Raw genomic sequence first — 12,669 nt, forward strand, 5'->3', positions numbered from 1 at the left:
TAGCAGAAATAATAAGTAAATTTTAGCTTTGAGATATATTGCACAGCATGCCAAATACAGTAAATACTATAGGACAGTATTGCACATTCCAAAATCACTGGGAGTAAATCTCAAGTATTCCCACTACAAAAATGTTAAGTATTTTGGAGATGGATATGTTAATTACCTTGATTTAATTATTCCACATTGTATTCACAAATCATAACATTGCTTTGTACTCCATAAATACATACAACTATAGCTTGTCTACTTGTTAACTTTACAATGAAAAATAAAATTTGAAAAATGGAAAAATATTCAGGAAAGTATGCATACTCTGACCTTGTAATCCTACTTTTGGAATTATATTCTGAAGAAAGAGTACCCCTCCAAAGGAACAAGCCGGTGCCTGTGGTGCCTCTAATAGCAGTGACGATGTGGCTCCCAGCTCCCAGCTCACCTGGGCCTCCCCACGGCAAGTGCAGGGAGCCCAGAGCTCCTCACCAGGCCCCCTTCTCCTCCCAGGAGAAGTCTATAATATTACTACTTTTTAATAAAACCTGCTTAATATGCTTGCCTTGGCGTGCTTCTCTAGTGTCCAAACTTCAACATTAGAGGAAGCAGAACTCGTCACTGGTCAATGGCGGTATCAATTTTAGATTATAGGGTTTTGCATACATGCACAATGAGAGAACATCTGCATACATGCACGAGGAGAGCTCTAGGGCGGCCCCAGATCCACACAGCGCCTGCACACATCCCGTGTGCCTTTCGTGCAGAGCCTGAAGGTGGTCTCATACAATGTCCTCCATGGGTCTGTGTTTGACTGGGACTCGTTGTCATGTCAGCACTCAACAAGTTTTGGCTTGGAGCATTTCAGAATCTGGATTTTTGGATCAGAGATGCTCAACCTGTATGTCATTTACACTGACACTTGGGTGTTTACTCTGTAGTCGTTTCTTGTGCCCAGTTCCATTGGGAATTCTGGATGGATGCAAAAAAGGGACTCAGGGGCATGGGCAATAGCACAGACTGGCCACCATGAGCCCCATACACTCGTTCTATGTGCCCATCATATCTGTCACTCTGGTAAGCCACTCTGGCGCAGAACTGTTTGTCATCTGTTTCTGCGTTTTTTGCACCTACCTCAAATATACTCAATAAATGACAGGTGAATGACATTTTATGCATCCACTAAAATTATAACTTTAAAGACTATGAAGCCAATATGAAAAATATCTGTTGTATATTCCTACTTTTAAAAGCAAAATGTAAAAACTATCAGTGTATCTTGATCACAAATATGTGAAAATTGTTTATGTATGTGGTTAAAAAAATGGACAACAGCAGGGTGCAGTGGCACATGCCTGTAATCCCAGTGGCTCGCGAGGCTGAGGCAGGAGGACCACAAATTCAAAGCCAGCCTCAGCAACTCAGTGAGGCACTAAGTAACTCAGCGAGACCCTGTCTCTAAATAAAATATTCAGAAGTGCTAGGGATGTGGCTTGGTGGTTAAGCCCCGCTGGGTTCAATCCCTGGTATCCAAAAGCCAAAAAACAAAGAAGTAAGAAAATGAATAATAACCAAATTAGTTTGTTGCTAAAGTGAATGGTGAGTTTTGTTTTTATTTTTTATTATTACTATTTATTATTATTTGTATAACTTGAAGATGAAATAAGAAGTAATGGCTTTATAACTTTAAGCTATCCAAGAAAGTAATTCTTGAAAATCTAAACCTGTGCCAACGTGACATGGAAATGCCTACTCTGAGCACTGAATCGTGCTCGTCGCTCTAGAAGTCACAGGGCTGGACATGCAAGGTGCCATCCAGGAAGGCACGGTGCTCTCAGAATGGACCCCATGCCCTAGCTTAATGCTGGTTTCCTCCTTTGCCCTCGGGCCTCTCTTTCCTAGGTAACCCCAAGGCATCTACCAGTTTCCCAGAGCTATACAGGGCAGTCTTTCCATTAGCTTCTATTCTACTTCCCCTGAGGAAAGGTTCCCCGTTACCTGGACAGACAACCAGGTAAATTGGAGTATTCCTTACTTGGGTTTTGGTCTATATACACCATATTTCCAACAGAAAGGAGCCATTAGAAAATGACTGATTCCAGGTCTATGACAAGAGATGTACAAGATGAACCTGGAGCATTTCTGTCTTACCAGAAAGCAAGAAAGCTATTAGGGTCACATCAACAGGACTCAGGAGCAAACATGAAAAGGCCCCCACTGGCCAAGATGGGACAACTGAGTATCAGTAAGAGTAATAACTGTAATGAATTGAAACCCATCAAAGATGCTCAAATTCATGAGCTCATGATGCTCACTTCCAGAGGATGCTGGGAGCCAGCTTGTTGATGTTGAAAAGCAGCAAGTGAAGGGATCAGGGCAGGATCAAGGACAGCCTGCCTTCTCATGACAACTGTGCTTGGCGGTTGTCACATGGTTGGAGAAGGAACGATTTCATCACAGAAGTGTTCCAACTAATGACATAAGAAGAAATGACAGACACAGAACAATCCTGCTTTACAGTTGCCATGTACAAATGTTATGGTTCCAGGTAAGAGGCACCTTCAACTATAATGGCTGTTTTAGTCAGTTTTTTCATCGCTATGACCAAAAGACCTGACAAAAACAACATAGAGAAGGAAAAGTTTATTTGGCTCACAGTTTCAGAGGTCTCAGTCCACAGATGGACAACTCCATTGCTCCAGGCCCAGGGTGAGCAGAAAACATCATGGCGGAAGAAAAACAGCTCAGGACATGGCAACAGGGAGCAGAGAGAGCCCCACTCACCAGAGACAAAATATAAACCCCAAAGGTACAGCCCCAGTGACCCGCCTCCACTGATTTGGTTAAGGCTCACATGACCAAATCATTCCATCTGTGAAAACTGTGGCACTGCCTTACATGTGAGCTTTCGGAGGACACCTCACACCTAAACCATATAGTTGCTAGCCAAGCAGCCAACACCAGCTTGCCATCAACTCCGAAGTCTTCCTGCCCAAAGGAGAAAGCACAAACAGGGACATGAGCCTGGAGATCTGCAGACCCAGGGCAGGTGTTGGGGGGCGGGGCAGGAGTGTATGAAATGTCACCGTGGGCCGCAGTAGTCAAACCCAGACTATGAGGAGCTCCACACTGTGAACAATCCAGATTACTTCTAAAATGGACAGAGAGGAGGCCTATAGGTTAAAAGAGAATTGTGGCTGCTTGATTTGGATCCGGATTCACATGAACCACAGGAGAGAGCACAGGACAGGCTGTCCACTGAACCCTTGGTGTTTATTACAGTAGTGCTAATTCTACTAGATATGAAAGTAGTATTTTTGCCTTGGTTTTACAAAGAGCTCATATCCTTCAGAGATATATACGGAAATATGATGCCTGATGTTTGCTTCAGAAACATCTGAGGTTGAGGACAATAAGCAGGGACACAGTAAAGTGACAGACCAGGACCCAGTAACCATCGAACCATCGATAGTTACTGGGGATGGGTACGCAAGTAGATCCGTCACATTATTCTCTTTACTTGTGTATGTTTGAAATTCTCAATAATAAAAAGCCTAAAACACTAATAAAAAATAAATGAAGCTCTTCCTTATTATCACAGTTGACGTTTGGGGGAAAAAACTGTCAAGGAAACAACGGGACTCTTACCTTTTCATTAGCTGGAGGAAAGTTTTTCTTGGTAACCAGTACACAAAGGTGTCAAGGACGACCTTCAGGTAATTCAAAGAGACGTAGCCACCTTTAGAGGGGTCCCCGGCACTGAGGGCTTTTTCAACCTTTTCATAGGACTTGGAAAGCTGCAATGAATTAAATCAGAGAGTGGCATTCATAAAAATCAAATTCAGGGAGCTATTCAGCCATTTTACTTTTACCAAAACCTCTTTACATTCTCCTTTCCAAAAAAAAGAAGAAAAAGAACACTGATCAAAAAGGTGACTGTGGCATGCACTGAGCTTCAATGTTTAATTGATGAGCTCGCTACAAAACAGATTCCAGTCGCAGCTGCTCAACTGACAAGGCAGACAAGTTTCTCAGGGAAAAACAGCAGATACAATGCATCTACCTCAGCTAAAAATACTTGGTGGATCTGCCAATTTGATACATCTCTGTTAATATACTCCAAGCCGTTCCCCACTGTGAGCCCACGCTAAGCTTCTCCTAAGTCAGGCCAATCAAACACGCAAGCTCAACATTTGATTAAAAATAGCAGTTGCTTTTACAGTAAGGAAAGTTATTAACATAAGGACCGCACAGACATAGTGTACACTGGACGTTTCTTAAATTGTGTTTTTGAACAGGAATCACAAAGCACCTGGGTGAATGCACTTTGCTTTCAGATTCTTAAGACAGAAAAGTAGGTTGACCAGTGGTTTCTGACTCAGAGCAGTGAAGATGGCTTATCCCGAGGCTCTCCTGCTGTTTGTCACTGAGTGATAACGACAGGCCGCAGCACTTCCGACCCTCCCGCTTTGTTCGGACTCAGTGTTTCCTAACTGGGGTAAGAAGATCAAAAAAGTAACATGACCACCAACTTAGCGTAAAAGGTGGCTTTCTTCAGCAGCTGCGGGGCAAGGAGCTGCGTGCAGTTTTTGCCCACTGAAGGAGCAAGAGGCAGCGTTGCGTGTGTCCTTCCTGTGCACAGGAATACTGAGAACCTCCCAAAATATTTAGAGACCTGTTTCTCGAGATGGACCCAAGCTTCTTGGACAGTTGGACAAGCAGTTAACCGTGCCCCTTTCTCTCGGGAGGTGGGCTGCATGTGCAGCTTCCTGGGGGAGGTTCCCTAAGAGAAGGGAGCTGGGATGGAGCAGGGCCCGTGCGTTTACTGGATTCGTGAACTCCATTTTTAATGTCTTAATGACATCCGGCTTCCAATGAGGCTTTCTTCAGGAGTATGCTTCTGATATGACTAAGAGCTTTTAGAAGAGCAGGGAGGAAAACTGAAATAGTATCTTAGTGACACATGTAACCTCTAGGAATTTTCATTGTGATTTTATGCACACACACACACACACAAGGGTGAACCTTAGTATAGGAAAAAATCCAAGCAATTCAGCAAAATATAAAAAGGAAATAAAGATACCAGAAGTCTCACCATCTGAAGCTTTGTACAGAATATTCCAAAAGCTCCCAACAAGATCATGATCATGTCTATAATTTTACAAAAATGGAATCACATGGGGCTGGGGTTGTGGCTCAGGGATGGCGCAATTGCCTGGCATGTGTGAAGCACTGGGTTCGATTTTCCACACCACATATAAATGAATAAAATAAAGGTTCATCAACAACTAAAAAAGAAAAAAAAAAAAAAAGAACCACACTACACTTTCAGGTTGACAAATGCTTTCTTCATTTAACACTATGGCTTAAAAATATTTCTACAAGAACTTGCACTTATCTACATGATTCTTTCAGATGCTACGTGGTATGCCACCATAGTGATGGACTGGTACACCCATCACACATTTACTTTTATAAATGGTTCCCTGATTCCCAATCTAAACGAGATCCCTGTTGTTAGTCTCTCTCATCATACCCTGTCTTCTTTTGTCATAACATTAAAAAATCATATAGATGACAGTGTGTGTTTCCTGTGCCGCCCCTTGGTGTGGGGTCACATGGCTGTGTGAAAGCAGAGCTGTGACTACTTTGTTCACTAGCAATGACCCAGGACACAGCATAGTCCCGGCATGTGGTGAGCACTCAAAGATATTTTTTAAAGCAGATATAATTTTTAAAAAGCAGATATATTTTTATCAAAAATGTACTAAACAAATGTTGCAAAATATAAAAAGTTGTACAAGGCATCAGTAAATAGGGAAATCACAGCTGAGGAACCATCTGCACTGGGCTGGCTGAAGTGAGACCGTCCACCCTGTCAAGTGTTAGGGAATACGTGTGACAAGAGGAAGGCCACGTGCATCTAAATGGACAGTGGGAAAACAAAACTGCCAATCAAAGAGGAGAGCTGTGCATGCCACAATCCAGAAGCCAGTTCCAATCCTGGGTGTGGAAGTCCCAGAGAAACTGGGAATCCTATGCACAGGGGCCATGTGTGCGGTCACTTACAGGGCCCTGTCCAGGTCAGCACGGAACAAGCAGGAGTCCAAACACCATCAGAAGGGGGACACACGACTTGTGTGGTTTTAGATAACAGAAAACTGTGCAGCAGAGAAAAAAACACAGCTGCATCCATAATACAGATGAATATCGTCCCCAGGATGAAAAGAAATGGCTTTGCAACTCCACAATGATGCAAAAGGGAGAAAGAAAGAGGGAAGGGGAGAAAGAAAGAAAGAAAGAAAATGACAAACACCAGGCAAAAGATAAAGAATCCAGTCTGTACAGAAACAGAACAACAAACATCACCTACAAATATTTTGTGCCATAAAAATGGACTAAATAAGAAATATGAATTCATCAAAAGGAAATCTTGAAAATTATAAAACAATGAAAGAGATGAGAAGGGATATTTCAGAGCTAAGAAAATGAAGATGGCATCTTTACAGAACTAATAAAATTATAAACAACAAGAATAAGACATCAGGATGGAAATTAATATTGAAGGAATGGCTCAAAAGAATCTCAGCCACGGTGCTGGGGCAGTGGCTTAATGGTGAGCGCTTGCCCAGCACGTGTGAGGCACTGGGTTCCATCCTCAGTGCCACATAAAAATAAATAAATGAATAAAATAAAGGTCTAAAAATAAAAAAGAATCTCCACAATGGCAGAGAAATAGGATAGAAGGATTAAGAGGTGAGAGCTTCCAAGGACAAAGGCAATCCGATACAAGGAGAACTGGGCAGGGCACTGAGGGGAAGCCAGGAGGGTGCACGGAGGGAGGGAGGGACCGGGGAGGGTCTTCCCACCATAGGATGCGTGCCTGGCATGAAGGAAGAGAGAACCTGCACATCGAAGGACACAGTGGATTCCAGAAAATTCCTTCCAAATGCTCCATACTAGGACATTGCTAAGTTTGGCCGTTTTAATTTCAAGGATGGCGGGAAGTGCTATAGGCACCCAGGTAGACAAAGGAAATCTGCGGCGTGGGGAAGGAAATCAGGGCGACCCAGGCTCCTCGGAGCTCTGTCCCAGGCTGGCGCCAGCAGGTAAAACATCCACTACATCACCAAGAAAGGAGGGTAGGGTGGGAACCACACCCAGCCAAGTCATTTGAGGACAAAAGCGAAAGGCACACAGCCTGAGATATGGAAAAAACAAAGGGAGAAGAGCCCCCACGAGCCCACCCAAACAATCAAGCCAGACGAAGGTCTCCGAGAGGGCCACACAGTGGGGAGCCCCAAACCAGAGGGACGCGCGCAGAAACTCACTCAGGTGGGGAACAGGAGAATGGCGGGAAATATGAATATCATAAACTCTGGGCGCTGCGAGGGGGACAGGGCCCTGGGGAGGGCTGGGGGCCAGTCGCTGAGCTCCCTGCTGACAGCTAGCCCAATGCCTGCCCTGGGGACAACCTCCAGAGGCACCTCCTCCAGCTCTCAGTGGCTTCCTCGATCTGTTTCCTGGCAACAGCCCTCTGGGGAACTACTCTGTCTCATGGGAAAGAAATCATCCAAAGTCCAGAAATGTCCTGGGTTCCACCCACGGACAGCCTGGTGGGGTCAGGCACAAGGACCCCGTGCTCCATCGTTTCAGCTTGCTCACACAGGGCTCCGAACTCACTAGTAAGTCATCTCACCTCTTCCTGCCTCCGTTTCCTGACCCTAAGGTGGAGAGGACAGCAGCGCCTAACTCGCGGACTGTGGGAGGCTGACTCTGCAGGGCCCTGAGAATGCCTGGCAGGGCGCGCCCCGGGAGGAGAGGCTGATCACCAGGGCCATGGCCGCACCCTGCTTTTCTTCAGGGGAACCCAAGGACATTTAAAAAAAAATGTTTTGTTTTTAAAAAAGGTCCTCTTCTTATTTGATCATTTCCATCTGTGTATCTTCTCACCCAGTGCCCACTGATGCAGCACCGTTCTCTACATGAATAGAGAGTTCTAGAACAATGCTCACCCAATGCTGTCCTCAGTGTTTCAGAATTGCTTAATTCCTTGCAATGGTCATGATTCTGTAATGGTCATATTTTATGAACACAATGAAGTTGTTAACAAGAGCAACTTGGGAAAACAGGTTTTACCATATCACCAACGATACTAACGTGTCCGCTTCTCTAAGACCCTTAGCAACACTGGCTTTGTTAGGGTTTTCTTCATTGAAGTTTTTCTATTGGAAATTTTGTTTTAACAATTTGGGAAAGTTTTATGTATGTTAGGAACAGTGACATTTTGTCATTTATGTTACATGGATTTTGCCACATTCAGCTTAGGTCTACAAGAAGTTTTGCTGTATAAAATCATTCTCATTTTTACACAAATTGTGCCTTTTTCTTTATGACTTTTGGGCTTTACTCCATGCTTAGAAGATGTTTTGAATTAAAAATGTCTTCACCCAGGCTTGAGTATAGTGCGGCGTTACAGCGTTTCCCTATTGTGGTATGATCTCCAGCACAATAAAAATTAAAAACTGAACTTCATTTTATCCACATTTATCATTTTAGATTTAAATGGTTGATGTATATAAAATTCATTGTTTATGAATCCTCTCAATTAAATTTATTGAATAATCCATGCCCTGCTCCCACTATCTGCGTTGAAATGCTGCAGGCCATGCAGTAAGTTCACATACACAGGTGGACCCTGCATCCAGCTCTTCTCTTAAATCAATCTGAATGTCCATTGCTGCACCCAGGCCACACTGTCTTAATTATTAAGCCTTTATAAACCATTCTGTATGTGGTAAGACAAGTCCTCTATTGTAATTATTCCAAATAAGTAAATATTCAGGCATTACTATCAAATCTCCCATTCCAAGATTTAGGAAGAACCTCTGCATTAATTCAGATTTTCTTCTGCTACTCAACAAACCTGCATCTGCTCTTCGTGTGAGTGTTACATAGTTCTTACTAGAGGTGGGGAGAGTGACACAGGGGATGTACTTAAAAATCCACTGTGGTCAATGCACTGTCATTATCAGGAGATGATGGAGGTCTCTGACCACAGGAGATGTAGGTGGGATCAGAACAAACCTCAGAATAATGTCTAGCACTAGCAATTTTCCATGGTTGTCTACCTACAGAGTTCAACCGTCACACACGTCTGCAGCTGTCGGAAATACTCACCTCTCTGCAAAAGGTCCTTTCAATGTCCTCCAGGGAGCAGGTATCCCAGATGCTGTCCGCGGGCACAGAGCCGGGTAAGTGCTCCCTCCTGGAGGTCTTAGCTTGTTGATTCTCACGCGAGATCTCTGGTTTAAAGAAGAAATGAAAAGCTTCAGCTTATTCACATTGTCTAAGGTACATTCAAATATTATCTCCTTTTAATCATTGCCTGTTTGATAAAAGTAAGATTTGAATAAACCCAGAAATGCTGTGCCATCTAATAAACTGTATTGAAATAACTGGATGAACAGTTTAGAAAAAATAAAGCCAGCCTTCCATATACCACTGTAGCACCGGCTCCAGACAGTGAAGTGGACAATGAGGTAATAAAACCATGAACGTAGTAGAAGAAAATTATGATGACAGTTATATAATACATAACCCTGTGTGAGGCTCTTCCAAGGAAATCACTAAAGCCAGAGATGATTTAAATAATGGATAGGCCTGACAACATAAATGTTTAATTTTTGTTTGGTTAAAAATTCACACAAATAACAGTGAAAGAAAATTGAGTGAGGAAAAGCTATTGTTAATATACATGAGAAATATGTTAATTTTCATAATATATGTCACTCTTATGAATCAATAAGATAAATATGAATATTCAATAGACTACTTAGGTTAGAGAGAGATAACTCACATAAAAAGAACTAAAAAAAAAAAAAAAAAAACCAATAACTCTATGAAAACTGCCCAAACTCACTGATAATTTTTAAAGTCTAATTAAAACAAGTTAGCATTTTTTTCTGCTTGTCAAATAGGCAGAGATGAAGGAATGATAAGAACCAGTTCTGGTCTGTGTGCACTTGACCATTCTTGAACCTTCCCTAGCACCCGCTCCTAGTGGAACATCAGGGCCAGGTGCCCACTGTGCTGTAAGCTCACCCCACGCTGCTTACACGGGGAACGTGGCAACACTCCAGATGCCAGGCAAGGGGGCAAGTTGTGTGAAGGGCGGCTCATGGAGCCTGTGGAAGGGTACGGACCTGACACCCGGATGCAGGTCTAAGTGATGAACGCAGACCTTCTTGCTATCTATTGTGTCATGATTGATTGATTTTCCATCCCCACATCTACGGATGGATCAGGACCTGGGAAGCGGGGCATACATGCCAGAAGGATACACAAGTGGGATTCAGCAGGTAGGATTACAGGGGATTGTATTTTGTGTTTTTGTATTTTCTACACTTGTCAAACAAGCACGTATTACTTTTATAATAAAAAAGAATAAAATAAACCTGAAATACAGCCATTTTCTTTCTCAAAGTCAACGGCAAAGAACTCCAAATGGTTTCCCAGATTTATTTCCTAAAATGTCTGCTTTCAGCCCGTTCCATCCAGCTGCCACTAGGACCTTCCAGTCACTGGGATTCCAGTCCCCAGCTCCAAAAAGATCTGAAAACCCAGAAAGCAAGCCTTCTGCAGCGGGGCCCTCTGAGCGGCCTTTTGAGCTCAGGGCTGCTCTTCCCAGACTGCTCTGGAACTAGAGGCGGCGGGCAGAGTCCTCCCAAGGGGGCTCCCAGACCCGGGCGGCAGGAGGCCTCGCTGGAGGATGAGGAAGCCTTCTCACAAACCGGGACCCCAGAAAGTTCACCCTGCTGCCTGTTTTCTGGTACTTCCTCCTGTTCTCACTCCGCTTTGCAATTCACAGGGACAGGCTCGCGCATACCCAGGGAAGCCGCCAGGGTGCTGTTTAAACAACCCAGCAGGCTCTGGAGGAGGGGTGGCTGGGGAGGTGGCAGGAGAAGCCTGACGGGCCAAGCCTGTTGTCCAGGAACTCGCCCTGGCCGGCAGGACTCAGGGCGTCTTTGGTTACGCCAGGACCCGTTCCCCAAGGACTGGGTGCAGCCCAGTCCTTCCTGCCACCTTCTGTTCCCACGCTTCTTCTGAGGGACGTTTTTCCCGTTGCTGGGGATGGAAGCCAGGAGCCTCCATGTGCCAGGCCAGCGCTCTACCACTAGGTCACGGCCCCAGCCCCTTGCTGAAGCATCCCTGTCCACTTGGATGGTATGAAGGAGGCGTGGAGTGGTTTAGGTCTGTTCTACCTATGCCAGAGGGAAGCTCTCCTGTGTCACCTCCTCATGTGCCCTTGCTAAAACGTGCTCTTGCTAAGCAGGATAATGGGGGCCTGTCAAGAACCTAAGCGTCTCCAAGACAGAAATAAGCAAAGTTAGTAGAAAACGCTGTTCCATATTTAGAAAAGTCAAAGATAAGGACTTGCTGCAACCAGAGACTACCTCACAGAGGTAAGAACAGTGCCGAATCCGTACACAGCTCTGGGCAGTTAGACCTTACATAACATTTCCCCCAAAATGAACACACTACGGCAAATTTCATCGTATCATTGACCATTCATAGCAGGAGATCATATTTGAGCCAGGAATGGATACAAAAGATGATGTGGAGCTGGACCATAATGACAAAAGTGAACAATTTCACTTTTCAGCATGCTTTTTAATTCTTGCTCTCTTGAGAGTAGGTTCCAGAAATGCTGAAACCATCATACAGAAAACAAGTCTTATGAAACACAGGCAGGCTAGAACATTCTAGAAGAATCAGAGGTGACGTAAAGCCCACTTCTCTGTCCATGTGTCCCAAGTCTGGGGTCGTGGGAAACATTTCCAGCAAGATCCCAAGTCAGTATCCAGCAGAACCTGTGACACAGGCCACAGGGGACAGCAGGGCTCTGGAAACGGCTACCTGGATTTGACCCTGGCTCTTCCAGTCTCTACCTAACCAACCGCATCCATGTCCTTGACTGCAAAAGGAGAGAGAAGCGAGTGTCTATGCCACGGAGCTGCCATCGCTGGCTCCTGGTGGACACCAGGCAGACACCAGGTGCAGTTCCCTGAGCCTGAGCAGGGGGGTGGGGGGTGGGGGGGTTAGGAAAGGAGGAGGAGGGAGGGAGGCTCAAGACACAAGTCACAGGAATCATGCACAGGGCAATCAGACTACAGGAGGGAACAAATGCTAAAATTCACAATCCGAAACTCTTTCCTGAATTAGAGAGCTGCAAGTCTCACGCTGAAACAGTACACAGCATACTTGCGCGATCAATCAGACTGCTGGTATCGTGGCATATTCTGGAAAAAAAAAAAAATACCCCAAAACCAGAAACCCTACACTTAATATGAGCAGCCAGAAAGTTCTGCTCGCAGTTACGCTGGGCTAACTTGAGTTAAACCAACGCTCGGGCAGACAATAATGATAAATTCTCGGTAAGGTGTAAACAAAACCGCCCGCGGGCCCCAGGATGAACGCCAGCTGAGGTTACATTGGGAAGATGGAATCAAGGGCAGCAAGTGTCACTTGGTTTGGCTCCTGAGGGCAGCCCCAGCTGGAAACAGAACGGGATTTAAACCCTGAGGTCTGTAGGCTTTCGGAATCAGAAAACAGCTCAGGCTACCAAGCCACCAGGCCACCGGGGGGGAGGGAAGGAAACCCCCCGTTGAAGAGAGA

General features: G+C 44.7%; 1 protein-coding gene across 6 annotated transcripts in view; it reads right to left on the reverse strand.

Moving 5' to 3' along the window:
- Window positions 1-12,669, reverse strand: part of EFCAB6 (EF-hand calcium binding domain 6) — a 224,912-nt gene that overhangs the window by 138,810 nt on the left and 73,433 nt on the right. For all 6 annotated transcript variants that reach the window (XM_079143290.1, XM_079143288.1, XM_079143286.1 and 3 more), the window contains 2 exons: window positions 9,172-9,296; window positions 3,640-3,788 (listed from right to left, as the gene is read on the reverse strand). In XM_079143290.1, coding sequence (XP_078999416.1) covers window positions 3,640-3,788; window positions 9,172-9,296 — 274 coding nt within the window. The remainder of the gene's footprint in view (window positions 1-3,639; window positions 3,789-9,171; window positions 9,297-12,669) is intronic.

Source organism: Sciurus vulgaris (assembly GCF_902686455.1).
Source record: "Sciurus vulgaris genome assembly, chromosome: 5".
NCBI lineage: Eukaryota > Metazoa > Chordata > Mammalia > Rodentia > Sciuridae > Sciurus > Sciurus vulgaris.